The sequence below is a fragment of the Falco cherrug genome, chromosome 7, assembly GCF_023634085.1.
Source record: "Falco cherrug isolate bFalChe1 chromosome 7, bFalChe1.pri, whole genome shotgun sequence".
Classification (NCBI taxonomy): Eukaryota; Metazoa; Chordata; class Aves; order Falconiformes; family Falconidae; genus Falco; species Falco cherrug.
In genome coordinates, this window is record NC_073703.1 from 49,749,753 (window position 1) to 49,764,666 (window position 14,914).

The 14,914-nt window shown below is 42.9% G+C and overlaps 1 protein-coding gene across 5 annotated transcripts in view; it reads right to left on the reverse strand.

The window, feature by feature from the left end:
• Positions 1-14,914, reverse strand: part of CDAN1 (codanin 1) — a 33,533-nt gene that overhangs the window by 9,998 nt on the left and 8,621 nt on the right. For 3 of the 5 annotated variants that reach the window (XR_008733060.1, XM_055715265.1, XM_055715264.1), the window contains exons 6-19: positions 14,276-14,354; positions 13,763-13,883; positions 12,621-12,730; positions 11,826-11,915; positions 10,700-10,775; positions 7,991-8,199; positions 7,124-7,238; positions 6,202-6,345; positions 5,386-5,552; positions 4,703-4,784; positions 3,918-4,007; positions 2,684-2,738; positions 1,530-1,663; positions 749-870 (exon numbers count right to left, since the gene is read on the reverse strand). Coding sequence is in view for 4 of the 5 variants with exons in the window: in XM_055715265.1 (XP_055571240.1) it covers positions 749-870; positions 1,530-1,663; positions 2,684-2,738; positions 3,918-4,007; positions 4,703-4,784; positions 5,386-5,552; positions 6,202-6,345; positions 7,124-7,238; positions 7,991-8,199; positions 10,700-10,775; positions 11,826-11,915; positions 12,621-12,730; positions 13,763-13,883; positions 14,276-14,354 (1,594 nt within the window). In the remaining variant the exon portion in view is untranslated. The remainder of the gene's footprint in view (positions 1-748; positions 871-1,529; positions 1,664-2,683; positions 2,739-3,917; positions 4,008-4,702; positions 4,785-5,385; positions 5,553-6,201; positions 6,346-7,123; positions 7,239-7,990; positions 8,200-10,699; positions 10,776-11,825; positions 11,916-12,620; positions 12,731-13,762; positions 13,884-14,275; positions 14,355-14,914) is intronic. The other 2 variants (XM_055715268.1, XM_055715266.1) reach the window with 1 other exon arrangement.

A 14,914-nucleotide genomic window follows, 5' to 3' on the forward strand; every position in this document is an offset into this window, starting at 1 on the left:
CCCAGTACAAGAAAGCCATCGATAATTTGAGTGACTGCAGGAGAAAAGAAAAAAAACATCGAGATAGCTGGGATGCTGGAGCACAAGACTTGAAAGGAGACTGGGGGAGCCAGTTTCATTTAGCCTGGAGAAGAGAAGGTAAAGGGAGAAGAAAGAACAAGACTCTTCCAGGAAGTATGCAGCTAAAGGTTGACAGGCAATACACACAAGCTGAAACAAGGGAAATTCTGGTAGGATATAAGGAAACATTTTTGACAAAGTCTGGGGAAATTAAGCATTGGAACATGGCCCTAAGAAGGTGCTGAATCCCCATCCTTAGAGACTTCCACAACTCAGCTGGGAAAGGTGCCAAGTAACCTGATCTAACTTGAAAACCGGCCCTGCTTTCAGCAGGAGTTTGGACCAGATGACCTCCAAAGGCCCCTTCTGACCTGAGATTTTCCTATCACTAGCAAGAATGTTCTGAAAGGGATATAAAGTCTCAAAATGCTGCACTATGTTCACATTCCAGGTGTCCCACAGTCATATAAGCCTCCTCTCTGCATCCCTTCACAAATTCCCCTCTACGATGGCAATCAGATGTTACTGGACCCCACTGTCTTAGCCTTTTATAGCATTGGTGTTCTGCTATACAGCATACTTCGAAGGAAAATTTTCTTTCCCCCATACAAAGTTTTAAAGGATCAACATTTTGTCTCATTAGTGTAAAGTTACTTCTTCAGTCACAGAATAGATCACGAGCACTTACTTGATATGCTTGACACAATTGGATCCCACCCTCTCTGCCACAAATTCAACTGTTCTCCGTAGGGAGGGAGGCTGGTTGTGGAAGAAAGCTTGTTCCAGCTCTACCTGTTCAAGAGAAAAATGCTACAATTGATTAGAGCATTCCACTCAGATCCTCCTCTCCTCAGCACAGGGGTGGACAGAGCTACTGTCTGGAATTGTGCTAAAAGGCATGCAATTTGCCTACACTAGAATTTTCTGCTACTGTACCATTCAGCACCCCTGTAAAGTATTTGCTCCCTATTTCCTTCTAATCATTTAACCCAAAGCTCATTATCAGGGCTTACGAAGCTACAAAAGCAAAAGCCCAGTAAAGGGAAGAACGGGAGAGTTCTGACAGCACCTACTAATAATGGGTCACCACACAGGATTTGTTTTTAAAAAGAATCCTCTCTTTTAATTACAGGCTGGTAATCCTGTAAGCTCCTACACAGTTCATTCTTTTGGTGGAAAGCATGGCTCTAATCTAACCAAAACAAGAGTATGAGAAACACACCAACTTTTAGGCTATTTGTTCCAATTGCAAGAACATTTACTGAAGTTACCTGGATTTCAACAACCACACAGTATCCCAGCCACATTACTATAACAGAAGAATGAGAAGTAAGGATACCTGACTGTTTAACACAACATTTGCTGCTGCCCATTCTTTTCTTTCCCTGGCATTAGGATACCACTGTGTACCCTACCCTCACACAATTTCTCCTGCCTTGCTTCCCCTTGTGACTCCTTTATTTCAATACCTGCAGTTTCCGCTGTGTGACAGATGCCTTGGGTGCCAAGGACTCTGCTGCTGTGGGAGTGATTTTCCTCATAAAGCCACCATTTTTTGCTCCACTGCCAGCCACAAAAGAGGCAAGTAGTTTCCGCAGCTCACCTGTACAGGAAAAAGACACAAAAGCAGTCATCATCCCCATAAGCAAGGAAACAAATCAAAACTCAAGAGCCTTTCGCATTGCCAGTCCTGGTTCCAGAGCAGATTCTCTCAGCTTCTGTAACAGGTGAAGTTCCAGAAGAGCAGAGGGGCATCCCACCCATTTAACCAGCAGGGCACAGCAAGGCAGGCAAGGCTCTGATGATAAATGACGAAGCTTCCAAAAAGCTCCCTGGTACATAGGACTTGTTCAAAAGGATCAGGGAGCGGTGATTTCTACGCATCCCTTTTTAGCATGCCAAGCGGGAACTGTAAAGTCTACAAGGACTACAAGGCAAGCAGCTACATAAAATTCCAAAAGGGTCAGGAGAAAATACCTGGGGAAAAGCCTGAAGACATGTTTGACCCCTAGAAGCTTCATGATACAGGTTTAACATGACAGTTTTTCTTAGCAGCTAAATCCCAAGAAGCAGAGCACCATCCCAGCATCTGGGTGGGACTGTTGTCTAGAGAGGGATTTCACCAATGGCAGTCAGATCCCAGGAAAAAGATACCTCAAACATCAACTTGATAAAGCACCAAGGCACAAAAGGATTCTTCCCCTCTGCCTAGCAGCAGAAATACGCCCAAGGATCAAGGCATTCCTCACAGTACAAACATCTTTCCCTACACCCTGGGATGGAAAAGTTATACACTTACTCCTTATAATGTTTCCTTCCAGTTTGTGAAGGATGAGTTCCCCTGTCCCTCTGCATTCAAGCTCTGTAGATCAGCTATCCTGACTGTGTAGCCTCCCTCCCACAATTTCAACAGATATTATTCACAGCTGCATGAGCTTCTGCAATACAGCTTTTTACCAAGGTTGACTCAAACACAACTGAGACCTGAAGTTGTGAGGAGGGGCAAGAAAGATGATCTGAGGACTCACAATGCCAAAGGAGAAATATAAATAAAAATAAAAAGCGTAAGTGAATACAGATAGATACTAATATATTTTATTTATATAGCAAATAAAATACTCACCAAGATAGGGACAGCAGGTATAAAGTAACTGCTGATCCACCAAGGGTACAGAGTCCTGGTGAGAAAAGGAAGGAAATGCTGAAAGGACACAGCAGGAAAGGATCAGTCTTCAGCAAGTCAGATATCCCACGTGCATAGTCACAGGCAGGTTTCAGAACTGTCTTTCCATGAAAACAATAAAAGATAAATGGATTCCAAATCCACAGTAAAATTATGAACGCTGCAGCCCAAGCATTCAGTCCAAGCCACAACTGAGCTGCTCTACATTTAGTCAAAGCCCAGCTGAAAACTGATGATTACAGAAGGCAACAAGGACCGTTGGCAACAGCTGCTACTTGTAAAAGAGAAACCTGTCCATGGAGAAGAATAAATGAGACACATCTGCTACGTGTTACACCTCCGCAAGTGTCTTCACCGAGTCTCACTGGAACACCACACTGCAGAGTAATGTCACCCCAGTATTACACAGCACAGCCAGAGGTATGGGAGGAAAAGCAACTTCAGATCCCATCCATGCAGGCAGCGTACACTGCACTCATTTGGTGGGGAAAAAAAAGTAAGAAGAAAACCAGTTGATCTCTGCGTATTATCTGTGACACTGAAGAGAGAGTGCAAAACAGAACTTTCTAGTTAGAACAAGATACACCTGTATCTTAGCAAACACACTGCTCATTTTTTAAGGAATACCATGTATTCTTTTGCATGTCTGGGACTTACCAGAAACATCACACGTGCCATAAACTCACCTCCTTTTCTGCTGGTTCATACTATTTTCAGTTCAGTTACCCTTTATCGTGCAACTGGAAAACAGATAACTCCAAAGACAGCAACCTTACTCTTATAGTCCCATCTTACTATTTCTGTTGAGTTCACCGTTACTATGGCTTATTTCTGGGAAGCTACAGTGCTATCAGCTCACCTTGTACTGCAATAACCAGTGAGTAGGAAAACAGCATCTGACCCTCCAGCGTAACTTGGCACACCTATTCTGCAAGCCATTGCAGCAGGTGAGATGGCTCCTGCTGGACAAAAGCCCCAGAGCTGTAACACACACAGTTTACAATCCAGGGCACAATGCAATTAAGGCACCTGGACAAACTGGGGCATCACATCTATTGGATTACACACGCTCAATGCAGCTGCACTGAAGCCAAGTTCTTGATAAAACTCCTGAGGCCATGGTTGATCTACCCTTACCCACAGATTCAGAGGACTTGCTACTGCACTAACTCACCAAAGCCTCAGCAGATGTCACAGTATCCATTATCAATCCCTCCTGCCTGACATCAGTGGTAAAGAACAACTCTTCAGGGACTGACGGAACCTGAAACAGAAACCCCAGCAGTTACAACCCAAACCATCAGTCAGTAACTGACACCATTTCTGATAAAAAGGACAGTAAAATCTCACCAACCTGCCACCCACACAAAACATAACTAGCACTAAGGGTCCTCTCTTCTGCCCTATGGAGAACCTTTCCATAGAATTAAAGATATAGTTTGACCACAATAACAGAAACTGCCTTCCTTACCCTCCCCAGACAGCACCTTTCACCCTTCCAGCAGGTTCCTGCTAAGCAGTTACCTTGCTTCCAACTGGAGGCATGGAAGGATTTTAGAAGTTCATCACCTCCCATCCCTTTTTCAGACAAAAAATTCCCCAGGAATTCAATGCTGCCAGCTAGCACTCCATGTTTGTGACAAGAGCTTCCAGTTCTAACAGGAATGAGCTGTGAATTTGCTTACAAGATTCAGATTTCCAAGTACATAATATGTTTCAGCAGCAATTAGAATTCATATTGGAAAAAAAATGTTGCGTTACACATTTCCACTAAAGGAAAATAATTCTCCATTACAATACAGAGGATTCTTTGAAAGTCCACATGACTGTAAAAAGACCCCAACAAAACAACAAACTACTGTTTTGCACTGTTTTAGCTGATTTTAATACTGTTTTCTACTGAGTTCTGTGCCCAGGTTTTTCTTCAGGGAAGAGCTGTGTACACACAGGAGAGACTACCTGAAAAAGCCAACCCAGTACTGCAAGTATCAGCAGCTTGTTCAGGAAACTCATCTCCTTATCTTCAGAAAGGACCGTTAACCTGCCAGGAAGCAAAAGCAGCAACAGAAAGTGTTAGATTACAGTAGCTTCATTTTCATTAAGGAAAAAAAATCTGATACCGCTCACTTCCCAATTACACTGTTTGTCACCATGTGCACATGCCTTACTTGTATGCTTAAAGGAGTGGAGAGCAAGCTCTACTTTTATGGATGTATGCATCTGAATAACATGCTGTTTTAAGCTTACGCTGGAAAAGCCAGCGTTAACTAACTCTCTAGAATGTGCTTCAAGTTTTCCTCATGTATATAGGAAATAAAACTAGCGCATTACTTAGGCCCAGGAAATTTCGCAGGTTTAAGGTTCAAATTCAACATTTAAAATTCACAGCTGCCATCTGCAGAATGAGTAAGTGGGGATCTAAAGAATTTTGTTTCCTTAATGAAAACTCACATATTTAAATCAAACAGTAATCTCTGAGTTTAGGATGTGCTCCTTTTGCAGCTTTATGCACACAAAAAAATGTACTTCTAATAGAATCTCAAACTAGGGCCAGCATGCATTCTCAAACGCCAGGCACCTCAACTAAATAAGCAAACGTTCACAGAAAAGTTCTTGATAAATATACTTTCCCAGGCTCTTACCTGTATACCTGCAGCAAGAGACAAAATACTTTCCTGTAGTAATCAAGTAAAGGAGCAATATGATCCACGAGGGAAAGGTACTCCACAATCCAAGGAATAGTGAGGATAGAACGTTGATCCCGAATAGATTGTCTCAGAAGCATTAATACATCCAGTGCAGGCAGGGTCTTTATGGACAACAGAAGTTAAAGCAGCAGCTTTGAAGTTACCTTTTGATACTTAGAAAAATGTTATCTACATCTTGACTTTTCTTTCTAGGATTTCACCTTTTATACAAGTAAGAGGTGACTTTCTGGCTAGTTAAAACATTTCTCTGCACATGTGTAGAAGTAAAAAACACATCATGATGACAACCTGAGGTCCCACGGGACTTTCAGAAGTAAGGCTGCATGCCTGGCTATGTACAAGTGGACTCAAGGTCTAAGCCCTGCCTCCTTGCATTCAGTATGACATACTGCTAGGAGACAGGTGCAAAACTAACAAAAACATTCCTGGTAGCGGGATTTTACACCATAAATACAAGCCTCCTTGGCACGGTCAGAGTTCTGGTATGACAGATTAGCAGAAATAACAGAAGACTCAGTACCTCACCATCAGTGCATTCACTCCCTCTTTTCTAGCTTACAGAAACTCTCCTTTCCTTTGTTCCCAATCCCAGCATGTGCAGCAGGGGCACAGAACAGTGTAACACCAGCCCAGGAACCACTGGCTTGCTTTGAAAGGGCGTAACTATTCATAATCCCCTGCTCGGATTAGAAAACCTGCCTGTCAAGCAAAAGGTCGTATTAGACTTCTTAGAAGAGTTTGGTTCCTTACTTTGTTTCTTAATGCTACTGCAGAGTCTTGCAAGTCTCTGGTTGGCTGCTCCACAGTGCGATATGGCAAGAAAACAAGAAACCCCAGGAACTTGGCGAGAAGTCGTAGGCTTAACAGGACCACGGTGAAACGCTTCTTTTCATCCTGAAATGGAGAAAAGCAAGCTGGGGCACTGCCACCCTAAACTGGTAAAGCAACTACCTACACTAAACTTCCAGTCCCTTCATGTAAAAGGACCACATAGCTTCATCACTTCTTTTAATAAAGCTAAATTTCCAAACTAGATATTAATCATTTTAAATTCCTTCTGCCTCCACTGCTTCACTTACAGTGAGAAGAAATTAATTCAAGAGCTTTCCAAAACAAGCAGCTATTCAATCTATCTTCATATTAACAACTTTGGAGTCAACGAGAAGGCAGAAAACTGATCTCCTCTCGTCTCCTTTATACCACTACTGCTCTGCAAGTTTACATGAGCCTTTGGCTACTACTTTCCTAACAGACTATGAGCTGTGACACCTCTGATAGGTATAGATGAGTGCAGAAACGTACGAACGGGTATGAACAGGGATGACTACGAATTCATTCTAATTAAAATCTTTCTACATGAAAAATAACAAGGAGCTATTGCAACTAAGTCCAACAACTGGACTCAACTATTTAATTGATCTAACACAGGGTACTAACTACCTAAGAAGAGGCTCTCACTTTTCAAACTATTGTGCATTATCCTCTTCCGACACAGTTCTATGAAGCATCCCAAAAACCACAAGTAAATGATAAAACCAAATGAAGAAGCTCTTGTCCTGCAAATACAGCAGTGGAAGCTCTAGGCAACTCACAATCAAGCCAGTAATTCTCTGGGTACTGGAAAAGCTCAGGGAAATTCCTGCCAGATGTGTTTGCAAAAAAACAAGCTTACTTGTTCATCCATATCTGCTTCTCCATCACTGTGTTCATGCTCCACCAGAGTAAGGCCATTCAGTTCAAGTATCTTCAGGCACAGACTGTCCATCAGGTGCTGATTGAACTGGTAACTTCAGCAAAAGATGTTGAGTCAGACTGGGCTGAAAACAGCAGTAAAACCTCAACTAACACAATGCAAAATTCCAAGCTTGTCTCATGAGTTGCATCAAGCATCAGCAGACAGGCTGACAGACAAGAAAGCAAAGGACAAGACTAGTACTGGCCAACCCCTTTCTTTTCCACTCTTATTTTATACTTGTTTTTGAACAAACACTATTTAGCAAGTCCCAGCATAAGGATAATAATATGGGTCTGTCAAACGAGGAAGCTGTAAAATAACTGAAGAGTCAAATCTCCCATAGATCACAACTCCTCCATGCTGTGGATTGTGTAAAACTCATTAAACAAAACCATGAACCTGGCTCCATCCTGTAACTCCTTAGCTTCGTGCACTACCACACAAGAAAAACTTGGCCAGTCCGGTGCCCCTGCTAGGCAGCACTGCAAGCCTCGGCACTGGGAAATGCTGATGGCCTGTGACAAGATATTATGGTTTTATAGAAGGAAAATTATTACCATATAGTCTAGCCTAACGTAGCACACATACACATTCCATGCCCCAGACAGAACCTGCCTGCTTATTGACACGTTCACCACGCATGCTGGCCAAGAACATGAAGCGTAGTAATTTTTTTATACGCTCTGCCCAGGTTACACCACACCTCAAGCTCTCTGGACAACTCCCCGCCACAAGAGCAACATGCTGGTATTTCCCACTCACTCACACATTTCATGAAGGAAACAGCAACCACGAGCAGCTAACCTTCCTGCGCTGAGGATGAAGTCCCTGAAGAACTGCTGGCACCCTGGGAACGAAGGGGGTGGACAAGGACCTCTGATGCTCTGAGGAACAACAAATCTTTCCTGCAGCCTCTTCAGACGGCTCAGATTATCAGAACCCAGCATATTAAGGACATCCTGGTCTGGGGCGTCTCCCCAGCTTGCGCCACCACCAACAGGACCTTTACACATCTTCAGGAGATAGAAAGAGTAGTGAGGCAGAAAATCTGTAATAAGGCATCATTTCACTTCATCTCTCATGCCACGTATTCTCCCTTCCTCACAAGCGTTTGTTTTCAGAGTAATCCAAGCATGGCCTTTTCAGGCAGCCCACATACAGAAGGTCTCTTTTCATGCCAAAACATGCTACCCACCTTGGCCATGAACAGCTTAGAGATCTTGAGAGATGTAATTCTGATCTATACGTTCAACTCAGGCACATCTAGCAGGCTACATGTGGATGCGTGAAGAGAACACCTATCACTTGCATAGTCTTAACGAACTAATTAGTAGGATCTTTAGCCCAGTCTCCAAGAACTGTGATACTGCAATATGCATTCCCAGACCAGGTCTTCCTGGAGTTTCCACAATGCTAAATAAAATTAAAAAATTAACGCCCCCATCCCTCAAACTCATAGATGCTACTCAATACTCGAAGAATCACACAGTTGCAAAACTGTTTAGGCTGGAAGGGACATCTGGGATTATCTCCAACCCTCTTGCTCACTCACGGTCAGCTACAGCAGGTTGTCCAGGACTATGTTCAAGTGGGTTTTGAATGTCTCCAGACTGGGATTTCACAACCCCTCTGGGCAACCTGTTTTAATGTTTTACCGCTTCTGCAGTAGAGAAGAGTCCTCCTGTGTTCAGGTGGCATTTCCTGTTTCTCGGTTTGCGTCTATCACCTCATGTCCTGTCAGTGACCACTACTGAGAAGAATTTGGCTCCCTCTTCTTCATTCCTTCCCATCAGGTATTTGTGTATAGTGCTAAGGTAACCTGGAGCCTTCTCTTCTTCAGGCTGAACAGTCCCAGCTCTCTCGGTTTCTCCTCACACGAAAAAATGCTCTAGTACCTTAAACATTTATGTGGCGCCGTGCTGGACTTGCTCTAGTAAGTCTGTATCTTTCTTGTACCTGCGAGCCCTGAACTGGACACAGTACTCCAGTTGTAACATAACCAACCCCTCCCTTCTTCCTGGGCTTAATTCCTGATTTCTCTGCCTCCTCCCCGAAAGTGGCACAGGGGAATGGGGGTTACAGTCAGTTCATCATGTTGTTTCTGCCACTTCTTCCTCCTCACACTCTTCCCTAGCTGCAGTGTAGGGTCCCTCCCATGGGAGACAGTTCTCCGTTAACTTCTCCAGTGTGAGTCTGTCCTACAGGTTAAATTATCCACACACTGCTCCAGCGTGGGTGGGTGCCTTCCACAGGGTGCAGCCCTTCAAGAACAGACTGCCCTAGCATGGGTCCCCCATGCGTCCACAAGTCCTGCTGGAAAACCTGCTTCAGTGCAGGCTTCCCACAGGTCACAGCCTCCTTCAGGGATCCACCTGCTCCAGTGTGGGGTCCTCCACAGGCTGCAGGTGGAGATCTGCTCCACCGTTACCCTCCACGGGCTGAGGGGGACAGCCTGCATCACCACGGTCTTCACCACAGGCTGCAAAGGAATCTCTGCTCTGGCGCCTGGAGCACCTCCTCCCCCTCCTTCTTCACTGACCTTGGTGTCTGCAGAGTTGCTGCTTTCACATCATCTCACTCCTCTCTCTCACTGGTGCAGATTTTTTTTTTCCCTTTCTTAATATGTTATCACAGAGACACTACCACCTTTGCTAACAGGCTCAGCCTTGGCCAGTGCCTGGTCCATCTTGGAGCCGGCTGGCATTGGTTTCATTGGACATGGGGGAAGCTTCTGGCATCTTCTCACAGAAGACACCCCTGTAGCACACACCCCCTACAAAAACATTGCCATGCAAACCCACTCACTACAAGTACCTAAGACTAATGTCGTCCTGTTGATGCAACAAAGTCCATCTCTAATCTCTTTCCCGCAATCTCCCTGAACATACACATCAGACCAAAAGGAGCCCACAAATAAGCCAGCCATTTATAGAGAATACAGTGAATATCTACACTCCAATCAGAAGCATCTTTTCTTTCTTCATTTCTCAGTCACAGCGAAGTCAGATGATGCTTAAAACTGGCCAACCCCCCCCCCCCCCCCCCCCCCCGTAAACTACAACAGCAATACTGTATCAAAAAGAGGCTGCTGCAGTGTTACACAGAACAGCTACAGACTCTGCAGGTAGTACACTTATGTTGCTAATGAACATAACTGGCAAGCCTCTGCATTTGATACATATCAAAATATATCCTTACAATTTCTAAAAACTGTAACTGTTCTAAAATTAGCAGGTCAAAGTAAATAACCACGAAGAATGAATTCTTACAGCTCATTATGTGCTCAGTGTGCCTTATCCCCAATTTACAGAGTTCATCAGTAATTTGCCACTGATTTCTGTTTCTGGAAGAGGAAGGAAATTCCCATCCTGAAAATCTGGCTCTTCCAAAAAAGTTTCAATAAGAAAATCTCGAAGAAACTTGCAAGACATGGTTTGTTTTCTCAGGCAAAGGAAGGTGCAAATCTGCTTTGATGTATATCTTCATTAAAAAAAAAAAAAAGAAGTCATTTACCTGGATAAGCTGTTTCTGAAAGAGCCTGGCAAAATGGCTGTGGTTGCAGGTTGCAGATAGGTGAGCCATCATGGCCCTGTGAAGGAAAACATCACAAAATGCTGACTGGATTTCTGTGGTACAAAAAAACCTATTCTAACCTCAAACTATATGAAAAGAAAAAAACAAATGCTTTTAAGAAAGCAATCTCCAAAGTCCATTGCAAAAAGCAATGTCTTTATAACTAGGTTTCCCAAGTGCTGAGCCCCATCTGCTGAACATGTAAGCAAAAGCTCTCCCCGAGCACCTGCAGTGCAAACACAGCTGTAGAGATAAAAAGATTCTCTCTCTTTTCTGCAATGATCATGTTATTTAGGAAGAAAATTTAACTCGTTCTGCTCCCATTCTCCCCTGCACAGAGCAGCAAGTTGAGAGTTCACACATACGCAAGTAAGAAAACAAAACCTGCAATGCTTCTGATGCCCTAAAAGAAGGAAATTTTCTTGGTTTTAATCTCAGCCTTGTTTTGCTCCTGTGGCGAATTCACCTACATACATGTAACTTGGAGTAGGCTGGTGGTTAAGACTACGACAGAAACTCAAAAGGCAACTACTTTCAAAACAGTAACAGCTTCTTTATATATATTCTATTTTGATAAAGCAATAAATGAATAAACCAGTCTGCTTTCCAAAGAAAGAGCCACAATCGTCTTGTTTTCAGAGCCAATACACTAAGAGTTTCTGAACAGGTAACATACTTCTCCAGACTTAAGAGTGGGGCATTGGAAACATGCACACACGCGTGTACAAGGACAGTGTTCAGACCACAACATACTGGTTGTGTCAGTGGCTCTTCCTGTGATTATGAACAGGGAAAGAGCTACACCAAGACTGATCAAATTAGGCCCTTGCCACTTATGGTTCGTTTCTTCAAGATAAAGAGTTGATACTTCCAAATACAGAAGCAAGTTTATATGGACAGCATCTTCCAAGAAGCACAGCTCCCTACAGATTAGTGCAGAAGACTTGGGGAGAACATGGAACTTAGGATGCTGAGGCTAGTACGCCGAGTCTAGTATGCTTTACCAGCAATCCAGCTACATTAAAGGGCTAGCTGAAGTTGCTTAATCATTCATTAAGACTCCTACCTGATCTTGTTGCCCAGCACTCCTTCGAAGTTCCAGCCAGTTTTTTCATGGTTATCCTCCCATTCACGCAGCAGTTCATAAAATATATCCCTGAGAATCAAGACATTGAATGGTATGAAGCTCTTCAAAATTTGAAGTAACAACAAATGAATATTCAATTGCTCCTAAGTTCCCCAGCAAGAACCTAATTCAGTTTAAGTCGAGCCTCTAAGCATTCAGATACCTTTGCAAAACTCATTAATGTTAGCGGTACTTCAGCGAGTTTCCATTTTCCATGTCTTTGACAGCAAGTGCTTAAGCTTGTTATGCCCAAGCTCTGACGGACTGACCAAAACACCCATTACCAGACATACTGAAGACTGAGAGGCAGGAAAGAATAAGCCACATGAAATAATACCTATGAGGAGAGAAAAAAGGACCAAGACAACTTGCCATTCTCCCCTCACCCTGTTGCTGCAAGCATGGAGGGAGGTGGCAGGAAGAATAAAAGCATACCAGATTTATATGCAGAAGCAATCCAGTAGGGTGACACACTGTACTGGCATTTACCAGAAGTCTCATTAACTCCTGAAGAATTAGGCTGTTCTTCTCTAAAGACATTAAGCATTTAGCTCCTGCAGTCAATATGGACAAAGACTTTTTTTTTCTTTTTTCTTTTTTTTTTTTTAATCAGAGTGAAAACTCAAGATTTTTCTACAGCATGTAGTATACACGAGACATTCTTAATATCCTTTGTTCACAATCATGGAAAGATTACACCCCCTGAGCCATACAGTAACAGTAGAAGAAGCTTACCTTTGTTTCTTAAATATGTGAAATGCTCTGTCACTGGGAAAGTTAGAGCGATTGTCAGTTTCCGGCTGGAAAGAAACAGACTGTACAGAGCATGGGAGCATGAGAGACACCTGTTAAAAATATAAAGGCAGCCATTAGACTAACATAAGACTCTAGTTTATCCAACAATATGAGATCTCGAAAAAACAGGGAAAAGACATGATGAGGAAACCAAGTACCACTAGTTGAGTTGTTCAGACACTAGCCATTTCCCAGTTGCTAACTGTAGTAAACACCAACAGTTTTACAACCTACATTACACTACAGAGGCAGAATCACTCAACATTATGAGTGGAAGCACCTTGTCTCTCTCTCAGAAATCTCTGCAGAACAGATTGCAACTAGTATTGATACAGCTTGGAAAGAATGATCTGCAAACAGCCAAAGCGTACCTTCCATACAGGGCTCCAGACAATGCAGTATAGTAGCTGGAAATTCCTGTATTATTCTTCTTTCTCCTATCTGAAAAGCCTATGCCTTCAAGTAACAAAAGGCCCTTATTTACAGCTTTAACTAAAAAGCTCAGCTATTGAAATGCCCTAGTCTCAGAAAGTACACTACTTTCTTTGCCAAGAGTCATTTCCATTTTTAAAAGACAGATGAAACAAGATACAAAATACATTAAGGCATTCCTACCATTTAGCATTAGTTTCCTAACCCAGATCAGGAAATGAGTTTTCACAAGCTGCATGGTCTCCTCTGAAGCTTCGCTTGCCTAAAAGGAGTCTGTAGGTATGAAACAACTCCACTTCTTCCAAACTACACTCTTATATTGCATCTAACCAATCACTCTTCTGGGATCCATGTTCATTAAATGAGAATCTCAAACAAAATTTGACCCTGTTAAAGTCACTGGTTGAGGTCAGTGCCTGAAGCACAATGCAAGGCTAGCCAGCAGTGGCTTGCAGCTAACAATCACTGGACCTAGCAATTTACTCACCCACTGAGAAGAAAAAAAAAGTAGTTTCTAGACACTTGCCAAAGATGACACAACAAGATACTTGAAGTAGAAGGAATGAGATTTAACATCAAAGTCATCACAGATAAAAGAGCAACACCACAAAGGTTTGAAGCAACGTCAGTTAAGGTCTGCCAATTCTTACCTTGGCTGTGCTGCTTTCATAAGCCTGCCTGAGCCTCTCATGCAAGGTGGGAGAAAAAGATGCAATCCGTTCATTTTCAGCCAAAAGCTTCAGCATCCCCTTTTCTAAACGGGAAATAATTCTGCCAAGACAACATAGTTAAAACCCAGACAGACAGACATAAACAGCACATTATCAGACCTAAAGACATGCTTATGCTCATTTTTTATGAGGCTCCCAAGTAAAGACTTCTAAGCCCCAGGCACCCACTGTAAAATCCTACTGGCATCTGTAGGGCCATTTTTTATCGTTACAATCTCGTGACTCTCCCATTGTTGCACAATTACACTGAAGTTCAGTAGACAAACCAGTGCAAGAAAAACTCAAGATATCCAAATCCAGGTCAAGTTGTATGTTTTGAGGGGAAATTAACAACTCTGTGCCTGTAAGGTAAAAGCTCTCAAATCCAAGCACACTTGCTTAATCTCACACATCTGCAGACATAAGCAGAGGGGGAAAAAATACTCAACTCACTCATACTGATAATCCAAGACTTGAACAGCAAAATAAACACAATTGTGCACACTTCGGAAATGCTGTCTCCCTGGTGCTTCTAAGGGAAAAAAAGAAACATGAGACAACAGCATCTATCACCATTTATAAACTAAAAGACCAACAACAATTAACTCTCAAGGAAAGTAGGAACTGCCATATCCAGAAATAGTCTTTCAGAGCAGTATCTAATTTACCCAAGTTTCCATTCCCTGCCACCTGAATAGACAAATCCTCCCGTCCCTATCCTTCCTGTACTAAAGGCAACTGAAGTGTTTAATGCTGTATGAAGAAAAGATTCCTACTCAGCCTTCTGGCCAACAGTAAGCAGATCAAGGATGAAAAGCAGACTGACTGCAACCAATCACCAGCTGCTGCTCCTGTAGCTGGAGACTTCGTGTTCCTAATCTTAGCCCCTAAGAATCAGTAAGTGGCAAAACAAAAGTCAATCAAGCTGGGGCATCTAGAGGTGGGCGTTGTCCCATCTTAAAGCCACTGTTTTGTTTTTTATATACCCATATCAAAGCACTAACTGCATCAAGCTAAGTGTGAATTTGCCAAAAAACAAACGCAGTGATTACACATCTGTATGGATAGATTCTGTGCACTTATAACCCAACC